Raw genomic sequence first — 24,525 nt, 5'->3', positions numbered from 1 at the left:
TCCCTGTCTTTTTCACAGTCTCTTCTAAGCTTTTCTTGGCCCTAGAGTTTAAGAAACACATCTCCGCTCACAGCAATTGCTGAGCCATAAGACTCTGTGATACCCTCAATGCGTACACCTCAGTAAGTAGGAGCAGAATTGGGGCAGCTCCCTGATTCCAATTAGGCACAGCCTCATCCTCTGGTGTGGAGCGTTACTTGGGGTAATGCAAGCCACACCATTGTTTTACCTTCTTGCTTGTGAAGCGGAGAGAGGAGGCCCATCTATCACCCACTTCCCACCCCTGATTAAATGGCTGGCTCCCGGAGGTGACCAGGTAGCAGGCGTGTGCTAATTCTCTAATCTGGCTTGTCCTAGGAGGCCCACCCCATCCTGCTGGCTGCACCAGCTGCCTAAGGGAGCACAACTGAGAAGAGTTTTGGCAATTATCCAGTTAATTTGATCAGTGGAGACAGCCAAACAAATAATCCAGGCCAAAAATGTCCAGATCAGCTGTCTACACGGATCAAATTCCACTTCACTGACGCAGCGCAGGCTCAGCCCTAGAGAATGGGTTTGACTGGAAATGCGTCCCGGTCCGCCGGCATCTCGGGTGACACCAGCCCGGAGCAGGATTGGAAGCTTGGTCACATTTCTCTGTGACGCCCTCTCCATTCCCTGGTGGTGCCCTTCCCCCTCCAGGCATTGCCACCTCGATCCCTGGAGCTGGGGTCTTGGGCAGCTGTCAGGAGCTGAAGCATTCTGGTGTCCATCCCCTACTGAGTATATGAAATTCATCAAGAAAAGACTTTCAACACCTGAAATGCCTTCAAAAATTAAAGGAATACAAGTGTAACGGTAGACTGTCAGGGGCCCAACAAGCTGAGGTGCAGAAAGGTATGGCATAGGAGGCCTTGTGCATACTCTATGACCTAAACCACCTTAGAGGTTGCCCACTCCTTCGTTCCCCAAAACCACTCTTATCAGGCTTTACCATGCCACTCTCCCTGCCCAGAGGATAATGTACCAAGTCCTCGGCATGACAGACGAAAACGTTCACCAATGGCCCCCAGACATCGAATATCAATTGTTCCACTGCATAAACAGAAAATCCAAAACCTCAGAAGCTTAAAGGTGTGGCTTTAATCTCTAACACAAATAAGTTGAGAGGCAGGTAGTCCACACTGAGAAAGACAGCACCCTTTATCCCCGTCTTCGCTGTGGTGGGCACCAGCCTTGTTTCCTGCTAAGGTGCTGGTTCTGGAGCCACTGTAAAAAGCCAGCAAAGAAGGGGAGGGAGGAGGTAAATGGGAATAAGAGATTCAAACTTCCAGTTGTAAATAAATAAGTCATGGGATGTAAAGTACAGCACGGGGAGTATAGTCAATAATATTGTAATAACGTTGTTCAGTGTCAGATGGTTACTAGACTTATCATAGCGACCTCTTCTTTAGGTATATAAACGTTGAATAACTAAGGTATATACCTGAAACTAATATAATATTGTATGTTAGCTATATTTTAATAAAAAAAAAAAACTTTAAGGAAAAAAAGCAGCAAAGTTTCATATTATAGGATCCTCAATAAACTTAGATTGCAGGCCTGAGGCAGAGAGCACCTACATCCTTGGCAAAGTAATATGTCTTTCCTCATCTACCTCAGACTGGATGGCTCTCTTTCACAGGACTTTGCTAGAAGTGGAGAGAAGGAGACAGCAAACCAATACTTTAAATTTTCCTGTCATTTCCCCTAAAGCAAAAGCTTCAGTCGACTTCTGGTTTGCTTTCCCAGTTACAGCAGGAAACAAGGCAATCAAACGCTCTGCCAATGCATCATTAGGGTCTCCAGCTCTCCAGTTTGCAAAAATCTGAGTCCTAAATATTTGCCTTCCCATCTCCTCTCTCTATTCAGTCAATACCGCACTTTAAATTCTGCTTCAACTACCTTCCATGTATCAAATTCTCTATCACTCAGGATGAGGTTCAGCTGCATATAACAGAAGCTAGAACATATGAGGATTTATTCTCACATGTAAAAGAAGCCCACTGTTAGGTAGGACTGGAAGCTACCCAAAGTTATCGGAGATCTATGCTCCTTCTGTCTTTCTGCTCCAACATCCTATAGCAGGAAACTCCCATCCTTAAGGCTGTCATGATACAAGGTGATTGCTGGAAATCACATGATCAAGCCTAACTGCAAGGCATGCTGGGACATGTGGTCTTTTTACCCGAGAACATTGCTTCCAGAAATAAAAACTCAATATTCTTAGGTCAAAGGAGAGAATGATATTGAGGGTGGCCGCCAGCAGCCTATGCTACAATTTGTTTGCATTTAAGGCTCCCCAACTATGGCCCAGCCCATATCTTAAATTTATAACCCCAATCGCTTAGCACTATGCCTCTCACAAATTAAGAAATCAACAAATGTGCATGGAATTATCACTGAAATCCAAACTGAAGAAGTCTTCCATCAGGACTCTAACTTAGACTGAATCTCAAGGATAATTTTCATCTAATCACCACGAATCTTTTTATTCTTTTTGAAGATGTTGTTTTTCTTCTCATCTACCCTCCTTAAACCAGCTTCCAGGGTTCCAATCAAGGTCTTAGAGTGTCATTTGGAGACACGTTAGTCCAAGTGTAGTCTAAAGGCCATAGCCTCTCTGCAAACTGCACATCAGCTGTCACTAGGCTTAGACTTCCTTGAAACAAAGCCTTTAGTGCATTCTAGACTAAGCTCCTTATCTTTTCACAGACCAGTAAAAATTGAGTAGCACTGATTTAGAGTCCACACCTTTGACTACAACAGAACTCATGGTAGGCTGTGTGATGACATGTGGTTGACTTCGCAGTGAGCATTCCCATTAAAATACACTACCCAAATTGAAATATACATATGGTCCCAACTCAAAAGGACTTTGACCTTGTGTAAAAAGAAACCAAATCCATCCAAAACAACTTTATTAGAAATCCAGGTAAATCCTACTCTGCACTAGTCAGGATGAGGTAGCCATGACTTAGTAAATATGTGTGTGTGGGCGGGGCAGGGGGAAGACCTAAAGGTCTTTGTCAGTTTCGACTCAGTAATATCTAGTATTGTTAAATGGTCACATGTGATTTTAGCCGCATTAACAGAAGCATTAGAAGCATTAAATCTAGAAGAACGCACATGATAATCCTACTCTGTACTAGTCAGAAGGCGCATAGAATGTTGTGTCTGATGGGGTACACCAATCAGGAGGCGCATGGAGGAACTGGAACTTGTGCAGAGGAGAGTAATCTGAACAGTGAAAAAGATTCAAAACTGTGTCACATAGAAACAGTCCAAGGAACCGATGCCATTTAGCCTGGTGAGGAGAAGATTTGGAGATCGTGACCTCCATCTTCAAATATTCAAAAAGCTTTCAAATAGAGGTGAATATTATTCTGGAAATGCTAAGGCATAGAACCAGAACCAATGGGTAGAAGATCTAGAAAGACAGATTTGCGCTCCATCTCAGCAAGAAATTTCTGACAAGAACTGTCTCTAGATAGAGCAAGCTATCTTGGAAGGTCTTGAACGCAGTCACCGTGAGGAGTAAAACTCAGGCTAGACAGTTTCCCAGAAGTGTAGTGCAGGCTGGGCTCGAGCCTAAAACGACAGCTGAACTAAAAGCTGAAGGGTCGTTTCCATCTTATCTGTGACATCTGCTCTAAAGCAATGTCTTAACAGCCACAGCTTACGTGGCTATATGGTGTGGTGGTTTACCGTTCACAGAGCCCTTTCCCGCTCCTTTTCTCTCTGACGCCAACAGCTCTTTGGGGTAGGTAGAGTGGATTACGATGAAAAGATGTCATCCAGTTAAGCTTCCAAATTAGGACTCAGCCTGGGTCAATTGATCCCTATTCCACCCCTCTGTGGGGAGGGGATCACCATGAGGAACCTCTCCTCTTGATGAGAGATTGGCGAGCAGGGAGAGACTCACACAAAGGACAGCTGGAGCACACAGGCTCCTGTTAGTGCATCCAGCCTTCCCCGGGTGTTCTCACTGTAAGAGGCGCAACTGCAAATTCTTTCCCAACATTAGGGATCGAGTCTCTAGACAGGTGTGTCAGCAAACTACAACCAGTGGGCCAAATCTGGCCCACTACCTGTCTATGTAAATAAAGTTTTATTGCAACACTGCCTCATCTATTCATTACATACTGTCTATGGCCGTCTTCCTGCTATAAAGACAGAGCTCGGTAGTTGCAACAGAGGGCATATGACCCGCAAAACCTAAAATATTTACTGTCTGGTTCTTTACAGAAAAAGTTTGCCAACCGCTGCTCTAGGGCATCGATGTGAACCATGAATATCAGCTAATGTAATGAACTCTACTGCAAAGAATAACGAAAATAAGAAAAATCCCACAGGACTGGGAAACCCCATCCAGGAAGCAATTACTTTCACGACCATTTTCTAATGAAACGCAAAGAGCCACAAATCTTTGTAAACCACAAGTTTTTATCTTCTTTTGAGTTTTGATACACCACTGCCCTGGGAACAGCTATGAGGACTATTTGAAACACATAGAATAAACCAATTTTTCTATCACTGTGTCTGTTTGTAATAAGCATAGACAATGCACTACAGCATAGTTATGGAAAAGAGCAATGTAATTCTATGAATCAGTATTAGAACCTAATTAGCCACTGAGCCCAGGCTGATAACAGCTTATCATACCTTTCAGCCCAAAGAAAGCTCAGGTGGAAGGGAGAGAGAGAAAAGAGGGAATAAATAGCTAATTATGATAAACTGGTTTCCTTGGTAACTGTTTATAACCACGATGATGTTGCCATATTTTTAATGATAAACACAAAGGTTTGATGTGAGATTATATAACACGTACTGTCTCAATGGTGGTTCTACTCTAGCAAAGGTGAAGCCAGATACAAATGTGAAATTTTGTGAGGCTGAGAAAATTAGAGGAGCTTTCTCTAACCCCCACCCCAAACATATGTTGTTCGTTTATTCTCTGAGTACCAAAGGGTTCAAGAATAAGAAAACAGATATTTATGGTGCTCAATGACTCTGATGTGCCCATTCAAGCCTCAGAGTTTTAATTAGAGCATTTACTATTCTCCTTTCCCCACCTGGGGTGCCGACTGGCCATCCCTTTGACCAGTCCTGTGATTTGGGGAGGGACATAAAGGATGGGCCACTCCAGTAGGCTACCAGCCTTCAGAGTCAACCCTGGAATCACCGGATCATCTTATGAAATCCATTCTCCACTCGCATCTTTCAGGGATGTCTACACTCCAATTTGTGAGAATAACATTTTGGCTGAAATACTTGAGTCCAATGGCAGATGCTGTAGATTAAACTGCTAAACCAGTGTTGGCAACTATAGCCCATGTGTCAAATCCAGCTCACTGCCTGTTTTACTAAATAAAGTTTTATTGAAACACAGCCACAGTCATCTATTTATGTATTGTCTATGGCTGCTTTTATGCTACAACAGTAGACAGAGACCATATGGCCCACAAAGCCTAAAATATTTACTCTCTTACCCTTTACTGAAAAAGTCTGCTGACCCCTACATGAAACACCATATTCTGACCCACCTATGCTTTGATTTCCTCTCCTTTAGAGGCCAGAAAGCAAAATACTGAGCTTCAGCCTCTCCTATGGCTGTGTGTGTGGGAGGGGCGGCGGGGGAATGCGGGGTGGGGCATGCGAAAGTGTTCTGGCCAGTGAGATGCAGGTAGGAGTTTCTAGAGAGGTTTTCTCTCTCCCAAACTCCCTCTTTCCTCTCCAAAAAAAGAGAAAAGCCTAAAGAAAAGAATTTTGCTCTTTGCCATCCTTACTTCTCCCTTCTCTGCTGGGCCCCTTCTGCCTGGAACACAGACACAACACCGGGAGATACAGCAGTCATCTCGCAACCATGAAGACAAAGTCATCCCTAATGATGGCAGAGCTGGCAGACAGAAAGAGATGGTCCTTGTTAACATCCTTAAGCAGGTGGCCAGCACTAGATTATGTTCTAAGTACCTTCATACTTCTTGCTATGTGATGAAAACTAACCTCTTCCTCATTTACCCATTCTAGTTGTTTTCAAATACTCACAGCTGAACTGAATCCCAGCTAATCAAGGAGATAGAAAGAAAGTGGTGTCATAGCCGGTGGCACAGTGCAGGGCTCTTAGGAGCCAGTGGCTCAGGATTGTGACTTGCAAAGTCCACCATGGAGCCAGATCAGATGCTGAAGGGGCAGATGCAGGTTGCAGAAAATCAGCACTCTGAGTACGGTCTCACAGATAACATCGAGAGGACAGGAGAAAATGAGAAGATTAATGCAGAAAAATCATCAAAACAGAACGTGGATCTCCGGTCTTTGCCAACTCATGCCTACCTGGATCAGACAGCTGCGCTGTGCTTGCAAAGGACAGACCACCAAATCCCATTGAATTTCTAGCATCATATCTTTAAAAACAAACAAAACAAAACAAGGCATCGTTTAAAGATCAAAACTGACTTATTGGAAAGAACAGAAAGATTTGGTTTCTACTATAGATTTACATGTTTGAGAGGCAGCTTTAATTGCCATGATTTCCTCTCTCCCACTTTGGAAACATAAGAACCTTCAGGATGACCACTCATTACCGGAGTTGTGGAAGAAAACATATTTCTCTTATTTTTTATTTAATCGCCATACTTATTTAACGAGTGCCTTCTTTGTAATTTTTTCTCAGGTTGTCTTTAACTTCGTTTTTAAAATAAACTTCCAAATACTGTTAAAATGTTTTAAAAATAAAATAAAATGGTGTCAGAGTCTAACAAGTTGAATGAAGATGTAGAGGCCAAGTCGGGGCAAGAGTAAGAGTGAGATCAACTGACCAACTGAAGAAATGGAATGTGCCTTGGGGAGACTACAAGCTCAAGAATGACTTGTCAGTCCGAGAAGTCGGGCTGCCGGAAAATGTGGCTCCTGCTGTGATGACCTGGCTCTGAAGATGCTATGGAGCCAGGTGTACCCACCAGGACTTAAGCACATATGTGAGCTTCTAACTGGCCCGCTGACCACATGTTTACCTATGGCATGGCAGTTGAGCTTAGAAGGAAAACATATAGTCTCTGGGGTCAGAATGATTAGGGTCTATCACATCTAGCTGTGTGACTTTGGGTAAATTACTTCTTAGTGCCTCAGTTCCTTCATCTGTAAAAGGGAGGTAATCATAGCACATACCTAATAGAGTTGCTGTGAAGGGTAAATGACTTAAAAGCGTTTAGAACAGTGTCTAGCGTATGGTGCGTACAACATAAGCGGTAATGAATTTTCCACTCTTGCTATGTAACTATGTCCTAAAACTAAGTATCTTAAAATAAACATCTCATTATACCCACGGTGTTTGAGGGTTAAGAATTTGGACAAGGCACAGGAGAGATGGTTTGTCTTTGCTCTGTGATATGTGGGGCCTCATCTATGAAAACACAAAGGCTAGGGGTAACTTGACAGCTGGAGGCTGGATTGGTTGGAAGACTCATCCACTCACACGTCTGGTACCTGAGCTGGAAGGACTCAAAGATCAGGCAGGAGCCTCCACAGGCAGCCTCTCCATGTGGCTTGCCTTCCTCATAGCTTGGTGGCTGCAGGGGAGTCAGACCCTTATGTGGCAGCTTAGGGTTCCTAGGACAAGTACTCCAAGGAACAAGGTGGACTGCATGGCCACTTATGACCCAGAATTAACAGTCACAGGACAACCACAAAAATCACAATCACAAGCCCACCAATTCGAGGGGAGAGGAGTCAGATTCCGCCTCCTGACGGAGGAGAGGCAAGACTGTAATGTAGAAGCCACGTGGGATGGGAGATATTGTCATGGTCATCTCTGGTCAACACAGTCTGTCATGGCTATTATTACTTCTGCTCCATAAAACTATGAACTTCTTTATCTCTGCTCTCAAACTCCCTTATTGTTTCATGGATACAGCAAAGAGTGTGGCTTGTGGGAACTGCACTCCAGTATTGTTTGCCCCACTCCTGACTCAACTATGAGCTACTTGAAAAAAAGGATCGTGCCCTCTACCTCCACTGTATCCATGTCAATATGTATAAAACTCATGCTACACAAACAGAAAACACTTAATACATTTTCTTAAATGGATAAATGGCTGAATTGCACACTAATAGATAATGTCAGAAAATCTCAATATTGTATAACACACAGGGCATTGGCAGACATTACCAATCAGCCCCAGATCTTCTTCCTTCCCTTCTTCCCTGGTAATAAAAGATAAGACTTATTTAGGATGACTAAAAGACTGCATCTTCTATCCTCCCTTACATTGAATTTCTAGCAGTTACAGTTAGATATAGGCATATAACCAAGTTCTTGTCAAGAAGATGAAAGCAAAAGTGTGATACAAGACAAGGGAAAAACTGCTTAAAAGGAGCTGACAGAGCTGAAAGAGTCCCTTTTGCCCTCTCCCCTTCTTCCTCCATTCTATTCCTGGAATGCAGATGAGATGGCTGGAACTCTAGCAGCCATCCTGTGATCCTGAGGATGGAAACCAGTCCTAAGGATATCGAAGCAAAAAGCAAGAAGCCTGATCTCCAGATGACTTTATTGGAGCCGTCATGCTACATGAGATAAACCTCTAAAATGTTATTTCTAGTAACCAAATGAAATTCCACAGTGAACCTCTTATAGGAATTATATAATCAATCACACCTTCCTCTGAACTTCCAGGGGACTTGGGACCTTTACTCTCACATTTACCACATACTTGGCATTTTGTACTACATGTTTAATTTCCCTAGTACGTCATGATTCCCAAAGGATAGGAACCATTCTACTTAGGATCCACACAGAGCACTAGAACAGTTGCCCTGTACTCACTTGTGATTTGAAATATACATTTTAAAAATGAAATTAATATAGATCCTTTTATTAGATATAAACCTATAAAGAGCTATTACTCTGCTTGTTGATGGTATCCATTGTCATAATCTGGTCCCCCTCAGGTCCCAAACATGTAGATAATAACACATCATCTCGGTCACCACAGGGAGGAGAACTTGAAGATTCATTTATACTAAACTCCTAACTGCAAAACTATATATAGTATACTCTAGAATTTTTGGTTTTGGCTGATCAGCATTCCTTCTCACCCTTCTTCTTTTAGTTACCATGTCTTTTTTTGTGTGAGGCAGGGGACTTCTTCCCACTCCTATATGGCCTGATGGGGCTGTGAATCACAGTGAACACTGACCTTTAACCTTATTCGCCATCTCTCATGAGGAAGGCGGGGGACAGGGGTGCGTGTGCACAGCCCCAGCTGGCCCAATCCGAGCGTCACGTCTCCCTGCACATACTGACCCAGCAGAACCCTTCTGAGAAGTTTCTGAACTGGAGGTAAGGGCTTCTCTCTCCTTTGGAGTGAGAGCTACGTGGATGTGAAGCCGGATTGTTGGCCACCACCTTCTGAGCTGCATGGAGGAAGCCAGGCTGCAGCGAGGGAAGAGGCCAACACCTGAGAGCAGGTGAGGCAAACTGATTTCACAGATGTCCCCAGAGGGAAGGGCAACGTTGCCTTACGGCCCTTGGGGGCGGGCCCTGTTGCTCTGCCTTTGATTCTGCAGGCTGCCCCAGAGTCCTGTGCATGGCAGACACACTGCCTTTCCTTTTACAGTTAAGCTGGTTTGAGTTGGGTTTCTGTCACCCACAAGTGATAAAGCTCTGACTAATCAAAACTAAATTGCTGATTTCATCACTCCTGGAAGTTTAAAAACAGGGTTGAGCCTTCTTATCCGGGTTTTCTGGATGTTCTTTGCTTGAAGGCAGGGTACTGGACCAACTGACATCTTCGGGTCTTTCTCACCCTGAGAGATGTGATACAAGGAGAGGATTTGAAAGCCACCACGTGACTCAGTGTGCCTGGGCCCAATTTACAGCTGAAGCTGTGAAGACAGGAAGCCCTAGAGGAATGCAGTGAAGAAAGAAAGTGTGAAATTTCTTTTCACCTGTGATGTTCTTCCAAGGGCAGCATAAACCCCCTCAGCACTATATTCCAGGGTGTGCCGGAAACCTTCAGCAAACATCTAGATGTCCATGTCTTCCCCTCCACCCCTTTGCTGCACCCACCCACTCTGCACAAATGGCTCTCCCCGAACAGATTCCAGTTCTCAAACTTGATATCTCTGTGATCCAGGCCTGGTACCTTGGCATACAACAAGCCAGAGGTGAAGCTTATTCACAAAAGTGGGGGAGGGAAGCTTTTAAAATAATTTACCATCTGTCAGTCGTTTGGGTGCAAGTCTCAAACACACACACACAGCCCAGAGTACACACATACACAAAAACACACACACAGACACACTCATGCACGGGACACACTGCAGAGGGCAATCCACTGCCATTCACAGCCAAAGCCTGCCCTGCAATAGACACACCCATAAAAGTTTCCCCCCTCTCCCGGCTCTACCCTACCCCCCGACCCCACCCCACTCCTCCAGCAATCATCAGAGACCAGAGAAGAAAACACTGTCCCCAGAGGCCTTCTCATTCCTGGAACTGTGTCAGGGATGTCTTCACGTGCATGGCTGAATGAGAATTAAGAACGACCACAAATACTCATCACGATCACAGAGTAGCTCGCCAGTATGTCCAGTGCGGTGCTACACCCCTCGCCACCAGCCCTGAGAACCCCGGGGAGGATGCCGGCACAGCAGAGCCAGCCCGGTGGTGTCTGGACCCCGGCCTGAATCCTGGCTTGGCTCCCCTGTCTCCCGAACTTGCTCCTACCCACAAATGGAGCCGACCTTGGTGTGGCCCAGTCAAATGTTGGCAAAATAATTCAAAGTGCAAGCCCAACAGTTGTAACAAAATGGCACTTTCTTTGATGCCTGCACCTCGCATCAGCCAGACCAGGAGCGGCCCCGGAGGGATGACCACTGTGGTTGACAAGGAGCCAGAGGCCTCGGGTACACCCCCCGGATTGCTCCAGGTGTGATGTTGCACCTGAAAATGAACAGTTCGGACGAGTCCATCTCCAAGCCTTTTACTTCTAGCGTTCTGTGATTCTAGGATCCATAGAACCACCCCCAACTGGCCGGTCATTCTCCCATCCTCTCCTCCTTTCCCTTTTCTCCCCTCCCAAGTGCATCTAGGGAAGCCCAGAAGACTGTGGGACTGTGCACTGGGCTTAGGGCTCTGAAGAACCCAGCAGGAAGGAGATGCAGGAGGCATGCAACACTTGGGAACCAGCCAGGAAAGGCATTTGTCGCTAGCCACGGCTCCAAGCAGGCACAGGGGCTCAGCTTTGGGGCGGTGGTCTCCTAAGAATCGCCAGGGAAGCTTATTTAAATATGTGTATTCCTAGATCCCACAGGGTCTGAGAATGAGGAATCTTCATTTTAAACAGTAACCGCAGGCGATCCCGATGCCGGTGGTCTGTGGGTGGTAGGCTCAGCACCCCCGTGGGAGGTGATCATTACCCTCCTAGCCCTTGGTCCTGGCCCCTGCTTCCTGCCCGTCCTTGTCCTGTTGCTCATAATAGCCTGGGTGACCACAGGCAGAGTTGCCAAAAGCCACAGGCCTAGAAAATGGTCAAAGCCCCATGCCTAGGTTCGAGAATCAGGATGTCACGGGTCACAGATGGACAGAGAGAGCGGCTCCGTTTCTAAAGATGAATGCGGAGGACATCTGCCCCAGACAGGCTCTGGGTCATCATATAGGGGGTTCCTGAAAGCAAGCCACCCCAAGCTGAGTCGACAGTTTGTGGGGACAGCAGCTTCTATGACAGTAATGGAACAGGAGAAGGAAGCACATGTGATCATAGTGTCATCTGAAGGAAGTTTTTACCTGGGTCACAAGACGTACGAGTGACCTTCGAAAGTGCTTTCAGCGCTGAGAATCTATGATGCTAAACGAATCAGTCTATGTTAATAAAATAGGAAAACAGAAACGGAGTATCTATGGAGGCCGATAAAAACCCCCAGAACACCTTGCCCCCTTTTTATACTGTACGTCACTCTTATTGCAGATTATTTGCCAGCTGTCTGGCTTCTCCACTGGACAGCAAGCTCTCAGAATTCAGGGACATTGTCTGCTGCAGCTCTATCCCCTGCTCCTGGCCCACTGTCCCGTACATATTAAGGGCTGACCTGTACTGAGTATTCGCTGTGTGTAGGTACTATTCTAAATACTTTATTCATAATATCTCATTTAATTTTCATAAAAATCTTATGAGATGAGTACTATTTAAAAACCTAGTTCACAGATAGGGAAACTGAGCCAGAAGACGGTTAACTTGTCCAGGGTCACACAGTTAGTAGGTGGCAGAGCCAGGAATGGACCCAGACTGTCTGGCTGTCAGAACTCTCTGCTGTTACATGCTGAGCCACGCCAACTCTCTACCTCCCAAACCGTAAGAAAAAAACCACCAATCTCCTCACATAAAAAATACAAATAATAAAAACAAGACCTAAAGTGTCCTACCGCTGGCCCTAGCCTGGGATAGCATTTGGTATTAATAAACACAATGCTTAACATGCCAGTATCTATATTTCGATCGCTTCTCCCTAAGAAGATAGGGTAGATATTTGAATCGCATCTTCAGAGCTAAGACTCACAAAAGTGATGCCTTCCCACCATAAAAGAAAAGAGCGTTTGCCAAAAACCAATCCTCGCTCCTGCCTGCACCCTTAGGGTTCTAGAAGCCATTTCAGGAAGCTTAGAAGAGCCCTCTTTGTCAGTTTCCCCGTATCAAGGCTACAGAGATCTCACGGTCCCTTCACTCAGCACCAAGCCACACTGTCAAAACGCACATTTATGGCCACTGTGCCATTCAATTCCAGGCGCCGGACGACACCGCCTCAGAATGACATCCCCACCAAAACACCCTTCCACCTCCATAACCGTCATCTCAACTCTTACGGAGTCTGTCTGTATTTTTAGCCAGTTACTACTTTGCAAGACAAGAATTACACAGACGCCCCCTCCGCCGAGCAAATCATACCTTCTTTGCATTGGCTCCAAAGCAATTGCCCTCGCTGAATTCTCAAAATCGTTGCATGTTAGCAATATTTCAGGATTTGGTTAGCAAATCTCTACTTGACCAATGGAAACCCTCTGTGCTGTTATGGACTGCATTCGTGTCTCCCTTTGGCATTTAATTTTTCCTGCTGTCAAGTCCTCAACTTCTAAATTCGTTTCATATGTCTGTACTACAATCTGGCAAGAACCTTAAAAATGCTGAAAACTTTTGGCCCTCATAATTCTACTTCTAAGAATTGATCTATGGACATAATCAGAAATGCCCTTGAAGGACTGAGTAGAAAACACTTCATTGTAAAAATAAATATGTAATTAATTTATTACATATAATCTTAAATAAACTAAATCTAAATAATAGACGAGTAGTCAAATACAATTTTGTAGACCCATCAATTGCTGTATTATACAGTCATGAAAGTGTTTCGAAAAATATTTAATGACAAAGAAACATACCAAATAAGATATACGACATGTACCAAATAGGAAGCAAATATATATAAATGGGTAGATAAATACCAATTTTGCTATACATATGGTTGTATACATAAAGGACAGAGACAAAATACAAGGAAATGTTAAACCCTGTTACCTCTGGGTGGCGGAATAATATATAATCTTATTTCTTTTTGTCTCGAATATTTTTCCAAATTTTCTATAATGAATACATATTACTTTTATAATCTGAAAATAAAAGTGTTTTTAAAACCATTCCAACTCTTTAATTAATTCAGTTGTCCTTTCCTGGATCTTCTCCAGCTCCATTATGTCATTCTTAAGAAGCAATAGCCAATATGGCACAGGATTTTCCAGGTGTCCACTTTTGGGAAATCTGATTTCTAACTCTCAGAGGCAGCTCCTTCCACCCCCCACCCTCTCCCCTCTCTCTCTTTCTCTCTCTCTCACACACACACACACACACACACACACACACACTCAGCCACACCTGCCCTAGAAGTGTCCGTCTATTTATCAGGACCCTTACACACTCTATTGCTGATAAAAGAGAATGCTCTATTTGCACCAGATCAAAATATTACAGTACCGCGTAGCTGCACACGCATATGATAAAAAAAGAAAAAACAAGGTCGATTCTGATTGCAAAGCTACAAAACTGATCTCTGATTTACTTTCCATCTACATGTGACCCTAGAGATGTAAAACTTTAATCATGGAAAGAGAGAAAAAGGGAAAGGGGGAGGGAGCAGGAGGAAAGAGGAAGAACGAGAAAGAGGCAGAGCACAAAGGAGAAGAACTTGGAGTCATAATGCCATGCACGAGCTTAGGGCAAGGAACAGATTTCAGGATCAAGGTTTCAGCCAGGCAGAATGAAGTAACACATTATCTCATCACTTTCTATGGGTGGGCCTAAATCCACACCTCCCCAGTTACCCAGTTCCCAAATCTCTGGGACTTACGAGAGCAGTCAGCCCACCCAGAGGTCAGCCAGGAATCCTTACCCAGAGGATTTGGGTGAGGGCGGGGTTTAGAGTCATAACCTTCAATATGAAAACAGTCTAACAATCAACATAAATGTTTATCTTTCCCATGATGAGATTCTCTGTCTCTGGGGACAGAACTGTTAATATTACCATGTTTTATCACATGCTCACGGCCCGGACGTTTGATCATCGCTGCCAGGTCCAGTGGCACAGCTAACTCTAAGCAACTTTATTACAAAGGACAAGAGGCCTGTTTTCCAATTTATTTTTAAATACTTAAATACAGTACCATTTTGCTTCCCACGTGGTCTGTGTTTTTGTGTTCGAGAAGGCTTTCAGGTTTACAACTTCAGGGTCAAACAGAAAAAGACTGCAAATTACCTAGGAGATCCCCCTTCTGTCTCTAGGACCTGGTGGCCAATCTATGTTCCTTCAAAGGGTCTGATGATCCTTAGCATTTGATTTCAGGCTGAGTCTGCCTGCTGCAACTATTGCAAGCCAGCAAAGTGTCCACAAACTTGGAGAAACCTGGGGCGGGGAAAACAAGCTTGTCACATAAGCATCTTGATAATGCTCCCAAGTATCATACGGCCTAAACCCATCGTACCTCACTTTGCCAGCCTGGATCGCCCCGCGGTAATGTGTTACCCTCCTACAGGCCAGTCCAGGTGGCGACAAATGGCACAGGGCACGGGCAGAGGGTTAGGGGAAAAACGCACCCACAAGACCTGCATCTGGTTAAATCTTTTCTAAGCTAATAGAAAAATGTGTTGTATCCAAGAGTACAACAGGATAGTTGTCAAAGAAAGCCAAAGTAATCTTCAATCCTGATGTGAGAAAGAATCTAGGAATGAAGATGGGTATGTGGTGGTGTTAACTTCTATGTTTTCTTACAACCTCTCAACAAATTCAATCACCTATTCACTCATTCATTCCATTCAAGGAGCATTTATTAAGCATTTTTTTGCCAGACACTGTGCTAAGTGCTTTAAAGGTGTTATCTCATTTCATCCTTTCACAAGCCTGCCTGATAGGATTTATCGATATATAAAGGAGGGAGAGAGCAAAGAGCTATAGCTTTTCCATTCTACCCAAAAGAAGAGCTATGGAGCAGCTGAGAAAAGCTATAGCCGTTCTTGCTACATCTGCTGGGAATACTTCAGCTGCAAGTGATAGAAATACCAACTCCAATCGCCTTAGACAATATGGGATGTATTATTTTTCACAGCAGAACATCCAGAGACAGGGTGAGCTCAGGATGGGCAGATTCAGCAGCTTAATAATGCCAAGTCTCATCCTTACGTCTCTTGTCTGCCACCCTTGGTGTTGGCCTCATCCTCAAGGTGACAAGATGACGGCTGCCATATCCACATAGTTTTTCTTTTAACATCAAGAACAACTTCTGTAGAAGCATCTTTGGAAGACTTCTCCCTGTGTCTCCTAGGCCAGAATTAGGTCATGTGTGCTTTCCAAAACCCATCACTGGCAGTGGGAACAAAAGCAACCATGAAGATGAAGAAGAAGAAGGGTTAGACGGACGGTATTTATTATCACGACCCTCTGTGCTGTTTTCATTTGCAGAGCGTAGTTTGATCCCTGGAACCATCTGCTGAAATCATTTGGGATGCTTTAGAAAGTTTTAGTCTCTAGGGCTTTTCCTCAGAACTATTGAATCAGAATCTTCTGAGTGCGGAAATGTATATATACTTTTCTAAGTTTTATTTTTATTTATTTTTTATTTTTTGTCTTTTTTGTTTATTGAGGTTAACATTGGTTAATAACATTAAATAAGTTGCAGGTGTGCAATATTCTCTTTTAATATCAATACACACTATATATAGCGGGCTCACCACCAAAAGTCCAGTTTCCCTCAGACCCTATAGAGAGACGACTCGGGTCCTTAGTGCGGCCTCCTAGGCCCGCATGGGCTGCTCCCGCCTGCCCTCCTCACTCCCATGCTCACTTCAGCTACTCTGACTGCCCTTCTAGAATACGCCAATCACTTCTCACCTCAGGCCTCTGCATTTATGTTCCTGGGAAGGTTGAATAACAGTTCCCCAAAGAGGTGTGTATTCTATCCCCATAACCTATGACTACATTAAGGGACTTTGCAGCTGTGATTGAGTCACATTTCTTTCCCATTTCCTACCCAATCCAGGACTGATAAAGTTGTCTTTACTTTTTTAATTTTTCCTCTGATTTTTGAAAGTGAGACTTTTATTTCTATTATCCTAGTTGCCCACATATTTTAATATACATATATAACTATATATTTTCCCAGTTCTAAAGTTGTTCAATGTCTCTAATTTCCTCCAAGATAAAAAGCAAAAACTATTTAACTATCTCCTGAGAATCGATAACCTTAATTTTTCTTGTTGGACCTTTTGTTAAATGTTTTTTAAAAAAAAGTTTTTACAATAATTAATCTTATTACCAACAGATTTTCATTTCATTTATTCCACCTTTATTGCATCCAAGTCTTTCCCTCTGGGATCATTTTTCTTCTTTTGAAGTAAATCCTTTTTAAATTTATTCTGGAGAGGTCTTGGAGGGTTAATGCTCTTGTAGGTGTGGAAAGGTAAATGTATCATCTTAAATCTTGAGTATTAGAGGGATTTTTTTTTTTTTTTTTTTGGCTATGGAATCTGGGTTAATACCTATTGTCACTCAACACTTAAAAATATTATCTCTGTTTATATTTATTGTTAGCTAGGAAAATTCATAATGACTGTATTTGTCATGCCTGACTTCTACCACTGGTGATGAAGGACTGGGTAGTTCAGATTCAGACCAGACTCCTGTAAGAAGTTTGCAGATTGGATCTGCTCCACGTGTCTCGCAAAGCTGCACGTGTTCTTTTCGTGAGAATAAAAGAGACGCAAGAGCACATGTATGTTTGTAAAGTCATACTACACACATATGCGTGCACGCAGTTTCTACGTACCGAGTATCATACTGTACATGCGCTACTGCCCATTGTCTTTTCCACTTAAACTTAGGAATAGGCATCGCACTATGTCAGCACACGTAGATTCTACTTTATTTTTTTAAAAAAAAGAAAAATTTTAAGCAAATCAGCTTAAAAGAAAAGCAAAATTTGTACGCCTTCACAACTTGCCATCTCATTACTCAGAGATAAGCAATTCTATTTTCTGTTTTCTAATCATTTTCATCATAATTCTCATAATTCTGTGTCATGACATAAACTTGATGGTATCAACTGACTCTCCTTTATTGAAAATGAGAAAATTTAATCCCCTTATATTACCTCCTACCTCACATCTATTCCCAGATTTTTATTGGCTATATGTTTTCATCGTTGTATTGGTTACCTTTAAAATAATGGATATCCGATATTGTCTTCTGTATCTTATCTACGGATTAATTATAAAAAATTAAAACCAATAAATAGGACTTCTGCTTCCAGCTATGGCATATTAGCTTGTAACAGATCAGCGTTCATGCTAAGAATAACTAAAGAGTTGGATCTAAAAAAAGAAATTTGCTAAATGCAATGTGATATCCTAAATTGGATCCGGTAATTTTTTAAAAGGACATTAATAGAAAAACTGGTCCAACCAAAATAAAGTCTGAAAGGTTGTTAATAGTAATATACCAATGTGAGTTCCTCAGTTTAGACAAGTATACCATGGCAATGTAAGATGTTACATTAGGGGAAGTTGGGTAAGAGATATATGGGAAGTCTCTATATTATTTTTGCAACTTTACTGTAAATCCAAAGTTATTCCACAATAAAACATTTATTTAAAAAATGTACAGGCTCTGGAAAGCTGCCAAGACAAAAAGATTTCTGGGGCCAACATACCAAAAAGAAGTAAGTACTAAGAAAGTCAGCTTTCCCTGCAGTTTTTAGTGTCAAGGCATTTGCCAATTCTTAAATAAAGATAAGAGGCCAAGAAGCAGAGGGTCGGAGAGGCAGGACAGAAAGCGACAGCCTCGAGGCTGACAGACTAAGCAGAATTCCAGGCAACCTCACATGCCTGGAAGAATGAAAATTGGAGGTTAGGGCCCATCAAGATGGAGCAGTCCTGTCATTCCCTAGAAGGACAATCTCTGGAAGGCAACCCAAAACAGACCAGTCTTTACCAAGACTGAAGCCCAGCTTCAAATAAACTTAATCCTAGTCTGGATTCAGGTTACTGTCTGCCATCCCTAGAAGAAAACATCATCCAGAGCCTCAGATTGCCTATACGACTTTATTTCACAGCATTCATAATTCGATCAGAAATTACTTGGTATAATAATGGGCAAGAGCAAATGAACAGAACAGAAAAAAACAATCCATAAAACCAGATCCATCAAGACAAGCCACAGACTGGAAGAAAATATTTGCAAATATACATCTATGAAAGGATTGTTATTCAAAATACATAAAGAACTCTTAAAAACTCAACAATAAGAAAACTAACAATCCAATTTAAAAATGTGCCAAAGATCTTAACAAACACCTCACCAAAGATGATGTACAGATGGCAAATAAGCATAAGAAAAAAGGTTCTACATCATGTGTCATAAGTGAGATGCATATTAAAACAACAAGTGAGACACATACCTATTAGAATGGCTAAAATCCAAAACACCAACACCAAATGCTAACGAGCATGTGGAGCAACAGGAACTCATTCATTGCTGGTAGGAAGACAAAATAGTACAGCCACTTTGAAAAACAGTTTGCCAGTTTCTCACACAACTAAACATACTCTTACCATATGCTCCAGCAATCAGACTCCTTAGTATTTACCCAAAGGAGCTGAAGACATGTCCATACAAAAACCTGCACATGGTTGTTTATAGCAGTTTTATTCATAATTGCCAAAACTTGGAAGCAACCAAGATGTCCTTCAATAGGTGACTGGATAAATAAACGATGGTATATCCACACAATGGAATATTATTTAGTGCTAAAAAGAAATGACCTATCAAGACATAGAAGAAACTCAGATGAATATTACTAAGTGAAATAAGCTAATCTGAAAAGGCTACATAATATATAATTCCAACTATATGATATTCTGTAAAAAGCAAAACTATGGAGACAATAAAAAGATCCATGGTTGCCAGGGGCTTGCGAGAAGGGAGGGATGAACAGGTAGGCAGTGAAACCCTTCTGTATGATGCTGTAATAGTGAGTACATGTCTTTACACATTTGTCAAAACCCACAGAAGAACACCACCAAGAATGAACCCTCATGTAAACTATGGACTTCGGGCGATAATAGTATGTCAATGTTGGTTCATCTAATGTAATAAATGTACCACTCTGGTGCCAGATGTTGATAGTCGAGGAGTCTGCGGGTGGTGGGGAGAACACAGGTACATGGGAACTCTCTGTATTTTCCACTCAGTTTTGCTATGAACCTCAAACTGCTCTAAAAAATAGTCTATCAAAAAAGAAACAAGCAAAACAGACCCACAGGAAATCCAAATATTGGAGTTTCAGATAACAACTCTGAAATTTTTTTTATTATGTTTAAGAAAGTACAAGAAAAGATTGACAATTTTGAGAGAGTAATTGGAACATTTTTAGGATGCTGGTCGTGTTTTGTTTCGTGATCTAGGTAATAATATTCATCAAGCTGTACCCTTCGATTTCTGAATATAGACTATATTTCAACAAAATAATTTATTCTTGAAAAAATAAACCGAACAGTTGACCTTTGAACAGTACAGTGGTGAAGGGCACTGATCCCGCTGCAGTCAAAAATCCATGAATAACTACCAGTTGGCCTTCTGCATACTCGGATTCCAAAAGACAGATCAAAAATACAGTTGACCCTTGAAAATCACAGGTTTGATCTGTGCAGGTCTACCTCTAAACAGATTTTTAATTTTTATTATTATTAGAGAGGCTAAGTAGTTAGTGTGGTAGAACCAATACATAAACCCCAGAGAGCTCAAACTCCTCAGTCCATTCTCAGCCACTGCTCCATGTGGCCCCTCTCAAATAGAATGGCAAATGCCCACATCGTGAGATGCTGGAGTGCCCAGAAGTGCTCCTGCCCAAACACCTGGCGATTGGCCTTCCACAGGGCAGTAGCTGAAGGCTTTGCTTTCTGTTAAAATATAACCACACTCCATCGGTCCCCAGGTCCTCTCAAGGCTTTAAGTCATCAGTCAGTCACACTGAAGTGTGAATGAGCTCCAGGTCCTTTCACAGGGAGCGTGGTGTAGGCAGCTTGATGAGTACCTAAGGTCTCTGAAGATAAAGGGGACATGTTGAAAGAAGCAAAAGAGACATTGGTCAATGATCAGGAGCTTCAAACGATCTGGATGGTACCTCACAATTGTATATTTGCTCTCCATCACAGCCCTGGGAGGCAGGGATTACTATCGTTCCATTGATATAAAGAGGAAACTGAGGCCCAGAGATGCTAAGTGACTTTTCTGAGGAGGTTCAACTGATGAACGGCAGGACGGGCCTGCAGTCCAGGTCTCCCAAGCCCGCGCCTTGACTCAGTCCCTGGCGCTGCCTTGCCCCTCGCCAGCCACCGCCCGGGTTCCCCTGGTTTGTTCCTGCCCAGAACTGCTCAGATGGAATCGGGCAGGGGCAAATGGCCTTCACATCCCACCTTTCTGTCCATTCGCTGGAAGCTCCTGCTGTGGGCCCAGATTTGTCAAAATAGAGGAAAGAAGAGGAAAGGTCATTGTTCCCAACCATTTGCAAGAATATCTGAGTTAAAAATGGAAGATTTGTCATTTGCATGGTGAAGGGAGGCGGGGGAGAGGAAGCATTGTTAGGTGTTGGTAATGTAAAAACATAAGTATGCTGTTATTTATGTAATTAGTTATTGCTTTCATTATGGGTGCAGTCTTAATGGTTATAGTATTTATGTATAATTACCTTAATATTCACTGAAATTTCCAAGTAGCTCCCTAATTAACTGTCTCAAATATATAATTACATTGCATCTTTACGCAAGACTTGCCTAATTAATGTAGTTACACCACTTCTTTTGTGAATGTGCATTATTAAATGCTCTTTGCATCATTCTTCTGACTTCTTGTAATTCACGCTTTACAAAAATTAAGACCCCGAATTAGAAACCTTCACAAGCAGAATCTAGCAGCAAAGCGGAGGCTCAGAGCCACTCTGGAAAAAAACAAGGACTTGCTAAGCCTCATTATGAGTTTCTCATTATACGACCTTCCTACTTGCAGGTGAGAGGAACCGGAGTAGCAGGGCTCATTAGAACAGGCAGCCTCAGAGTGAAGCCCTCAGGTCCCGACTTTCCTTGTCTAACTCAGACTACTGCCCTCAGGGTTAACCTGCCCTCCACAAGGAAGGCCATCACGTGTCCCAGGGCTTCTGCTTGACCACGGCCCGAGCATTAGTCCTACATCCTCTTCCAGCTAGAAACGTCTGAGGCGACCTCTCTAAGTCTTGATTTCTTAATCTGCAAAATATGTACAGTGAGAACTGCCTATCACCTCAAAACTTTCCTACAAGAATTAAATGAGATGATAGACATGAAAGCGATCTGAAGTACATAATGAATTCATTATATGAGTGCAAGGGATTATTTCTAGAAACACGTTGCCTTGCTACCCGAGTGGGCTCACAGAATTGGTTACTCAGTGCTACAAAGCAAACTACCCCAAACCAGTGGCTTAAAACAACAACCATGTTATTTAGTTCATAATCGTGTGGGTGGACAACTTGGGCCAGGCTCAGCTGAGTGACCTCTCTGGTCTGAACCAGACTCAGTTCTTCCGGTTAGGCTCACTCTCATGTCTGAAGCCACAACTGAGATGGCCAAGACCCTTCTCCATGTGGCCTCTTGTCCTTTACCAGGCTAGCCTTGCCGTGTTCAATGTCAGAAGTATTTCCAGCCCAAGATCAAAATCTACAAGGCTTCTAGACCTGGAACTTGCACAGCGTCCCTTCTACCGCATTCTACTGGTCAAAACACCTCACAAGTCCAGCCCGGATTCAAGGGCTGGGAAAACAGACACATATTCCGATGGGAAAAGTTTGTGCCATTATATGCAATTCATCGCAGTTCTTTCAAAGAAGAAAATAATTCTTCAATTAACCAACAGCCAAGGGTTTAGTGAGCACCTGCTATGAACTTCGCACTGCGGGAGGTCGCCCGGGAGACCCAGAAGTTTTCGACAGATTACCTCCAAGCTACTGAGCAGCAATTGAAGGGACAAAGCCAACAAACAGAAACAAAGTACATGCAAACCGTGAGGTACCTGTGAGGTACTGGCTGTAAGTACAATAAAAATGCTCAGAAAGGAGAGACCAGTGGAATAATGAGAGAAGACATCGTAGAACAAGTGAGATTGGAGCGGTCAAGGCAAAGAGGCAGTCACAGGCCAGGCTGAAGGGTGGCGACAATGGAGTGGATGTGTAGGAGGCACGGAGACAATCGGACAAAGAGAATGAGGTTCATGCTGGGAAGGCCCTGGAGGTTTTTGAACTTGACGTGGGGGTCCATGGGAAGGCAAAGTGGAGTTTGAACAGACTAGGCCCAAGATCCATGAATAATTATTTATTTAACATTAAGCAGACATTTCCCAAGAACCTAAGGACTCAGCTCTTCCCTCAGTTAACCACACGGTTCACTCCTCCTGATTTAGGTCACCTACCCAGGGAGGTCTACCTAACCATCTCAGACACACGCGCACATATACACGTATCACTCAAACACGTGCACGGAGCCTCTCCCTTCACTAACCCTTACCATGCTTTATCATCTTCAAAGAAATTGTCACTCACTGCCTTATATTGTATTACATACTTTCGTGTGTCTTTGCTTCTTGTCTATCTGTTCTTTTCCCCCACAGGACTGTAAGCTGCCTGAAGGCAGCGCTTGATCCATTTTGTGTGGAACTGTATCTTCCCCAGCCCTCTGAATATACCTGGCATGTAGCCAACACTCAATAAATACCTGTTGAATGAGTGAATAATTAAAGGGATTACACTATATCCCAGGAATGAACCAGCTGGGTCCAGTTTTCACCGAGAACAGTAACAAAATCAATAACTGCAGTGGAAGAAATGGCTTGGCATTTCATGATCATCCTCTGAGTGCATTAACATAAAAGGGCAAATTAGCCAACCTCACCAACCTGCGTCCCTCTGTACTCACTGCTTCTACCTTCTATGTCCTCCAGAGGCTGGCGGGGCCAGAGTGTGTGTGGCATGTAAATAATGCTATCTAGAGACCCAACCCAGAGCTGGGTACGTGCGATTATTAACATAACCATACACGGTGGAGCGGTAGAGCATCTTCATCTTTTACAGAGGAGAAAGCTAAGGTTCCGTGAGACAAAAGGACTTACCCAAGGCCACACAGCTTATTAATGATAAAGGTGAGACTCACACCCAGGTCTTCTGGCTTCAGATCAGAGCTTAGCGAACTATAGCACGTGATGCTGCAGTACATGCGCTGGCTGAGTGAGAACCCTGTGTTAAGCCAGCAAGAAGCAGGAAGGCAGGACTCGGGTGGGAGTGGGTGTGGGTGTGGGGGCAACGTTTACCCCGCTCCATTGTAAGGACACCATTCACATTGTAGTCTATGTAAAGAGACTGGATCAAAACTCCACAGACTACAGTAGGAATGGTAACCTCTAGAATTATGTAACATGGGAAAAGACAGTGATGCTTTAACTCAACGAGCAGGAGGGTAATAACTAGAAATAGAGATTCCGAGTCAGAAAATGCAGATATAACTCCTGGCTCCATCACTTACTTGCCCTGTGTTCTTGGGCAAGTCATTCAACAACCTGAGCCTCAGTTTCCTCATCTATAAAACAGGAAGAATATCTGCCCTAACTGTTGACAAGGATTTGAGAAGATTAAATGAGATAAGGTATGTCAAAGCACTTTATAAATATATAAAGAGCCAAACGAATGTTAGGTATTGTCATTCCTTCCATATCAAATAATGACCTTGAAAGTCTCTACTCTCCTTAATTGGACAAACCCATCATTAAGAAAAGGTCTTTCTCTTACAACAAATATGTATCACATAGCCTCTCTGTGCCCAACAGTCTCCTAGGCAACAACGAGAGACTTAATGACAAGTACTTGGCACCTGGTGCCGTGCTGGCACCTTAGCT

The 24,525-nt window shown here is 43.1% G+C and overlaps 1 protein-coding gene and 1 pseudogene across 2 annotated transcripts in view; one reads left to right on the top strand and one right to left on the bottom strand.

Annotated features, from left to right (window-relative positions):
• The window catches only part of RPS6KC1 (ribosomal protein S6 kinase C1), a 222,337-nt gene that overhangs the window by 15,414 nt on the left and 182,398 nt on the right, over positions 1–24,525 (bottom strand). The window contains exon 15 of one of the 2 annotated variants that reach the window (XM_025043948.1): positions 20,630–20,653. The exons of the other annotated variant lie outside the window; for it this stretch is intronic. Within the exon in view, the coding sequence (XP_024899716.1) occupies positions 20,645–20,653 (9 nt within the window). The 3' untranslated portion in view covers positions 20,630–20,644. Of the gene's footprint in view, positions 1–20,629; positions 20,654–24,525 lie in introns of those variants that run through there. 2 annotated transcript variants of the gene reach the window in all.
• LOC102884808 lies at positions 6,184–6,473 on the top strand (annotated as a pseudogene).

This window comes from Pteropus alecto, unplaced genomic scaffold, assembly GCF_000325575.1.
Source record: "Pteropus alecto unplaced genomic scaffold, ASM32557v1 scaffold101, whole genome shotgun sequence".
Lineage (NCBI taxonomy): Eukaryota > Metazoa > Chordata > Mammalia > Chiroptera > Pteropodidae > Pteropus > Pteropus alecto.
Note: the sequence above shows the minus strand (reverse complement) of the source record. Positions and strands in the feature narration are given on the sequence as shown.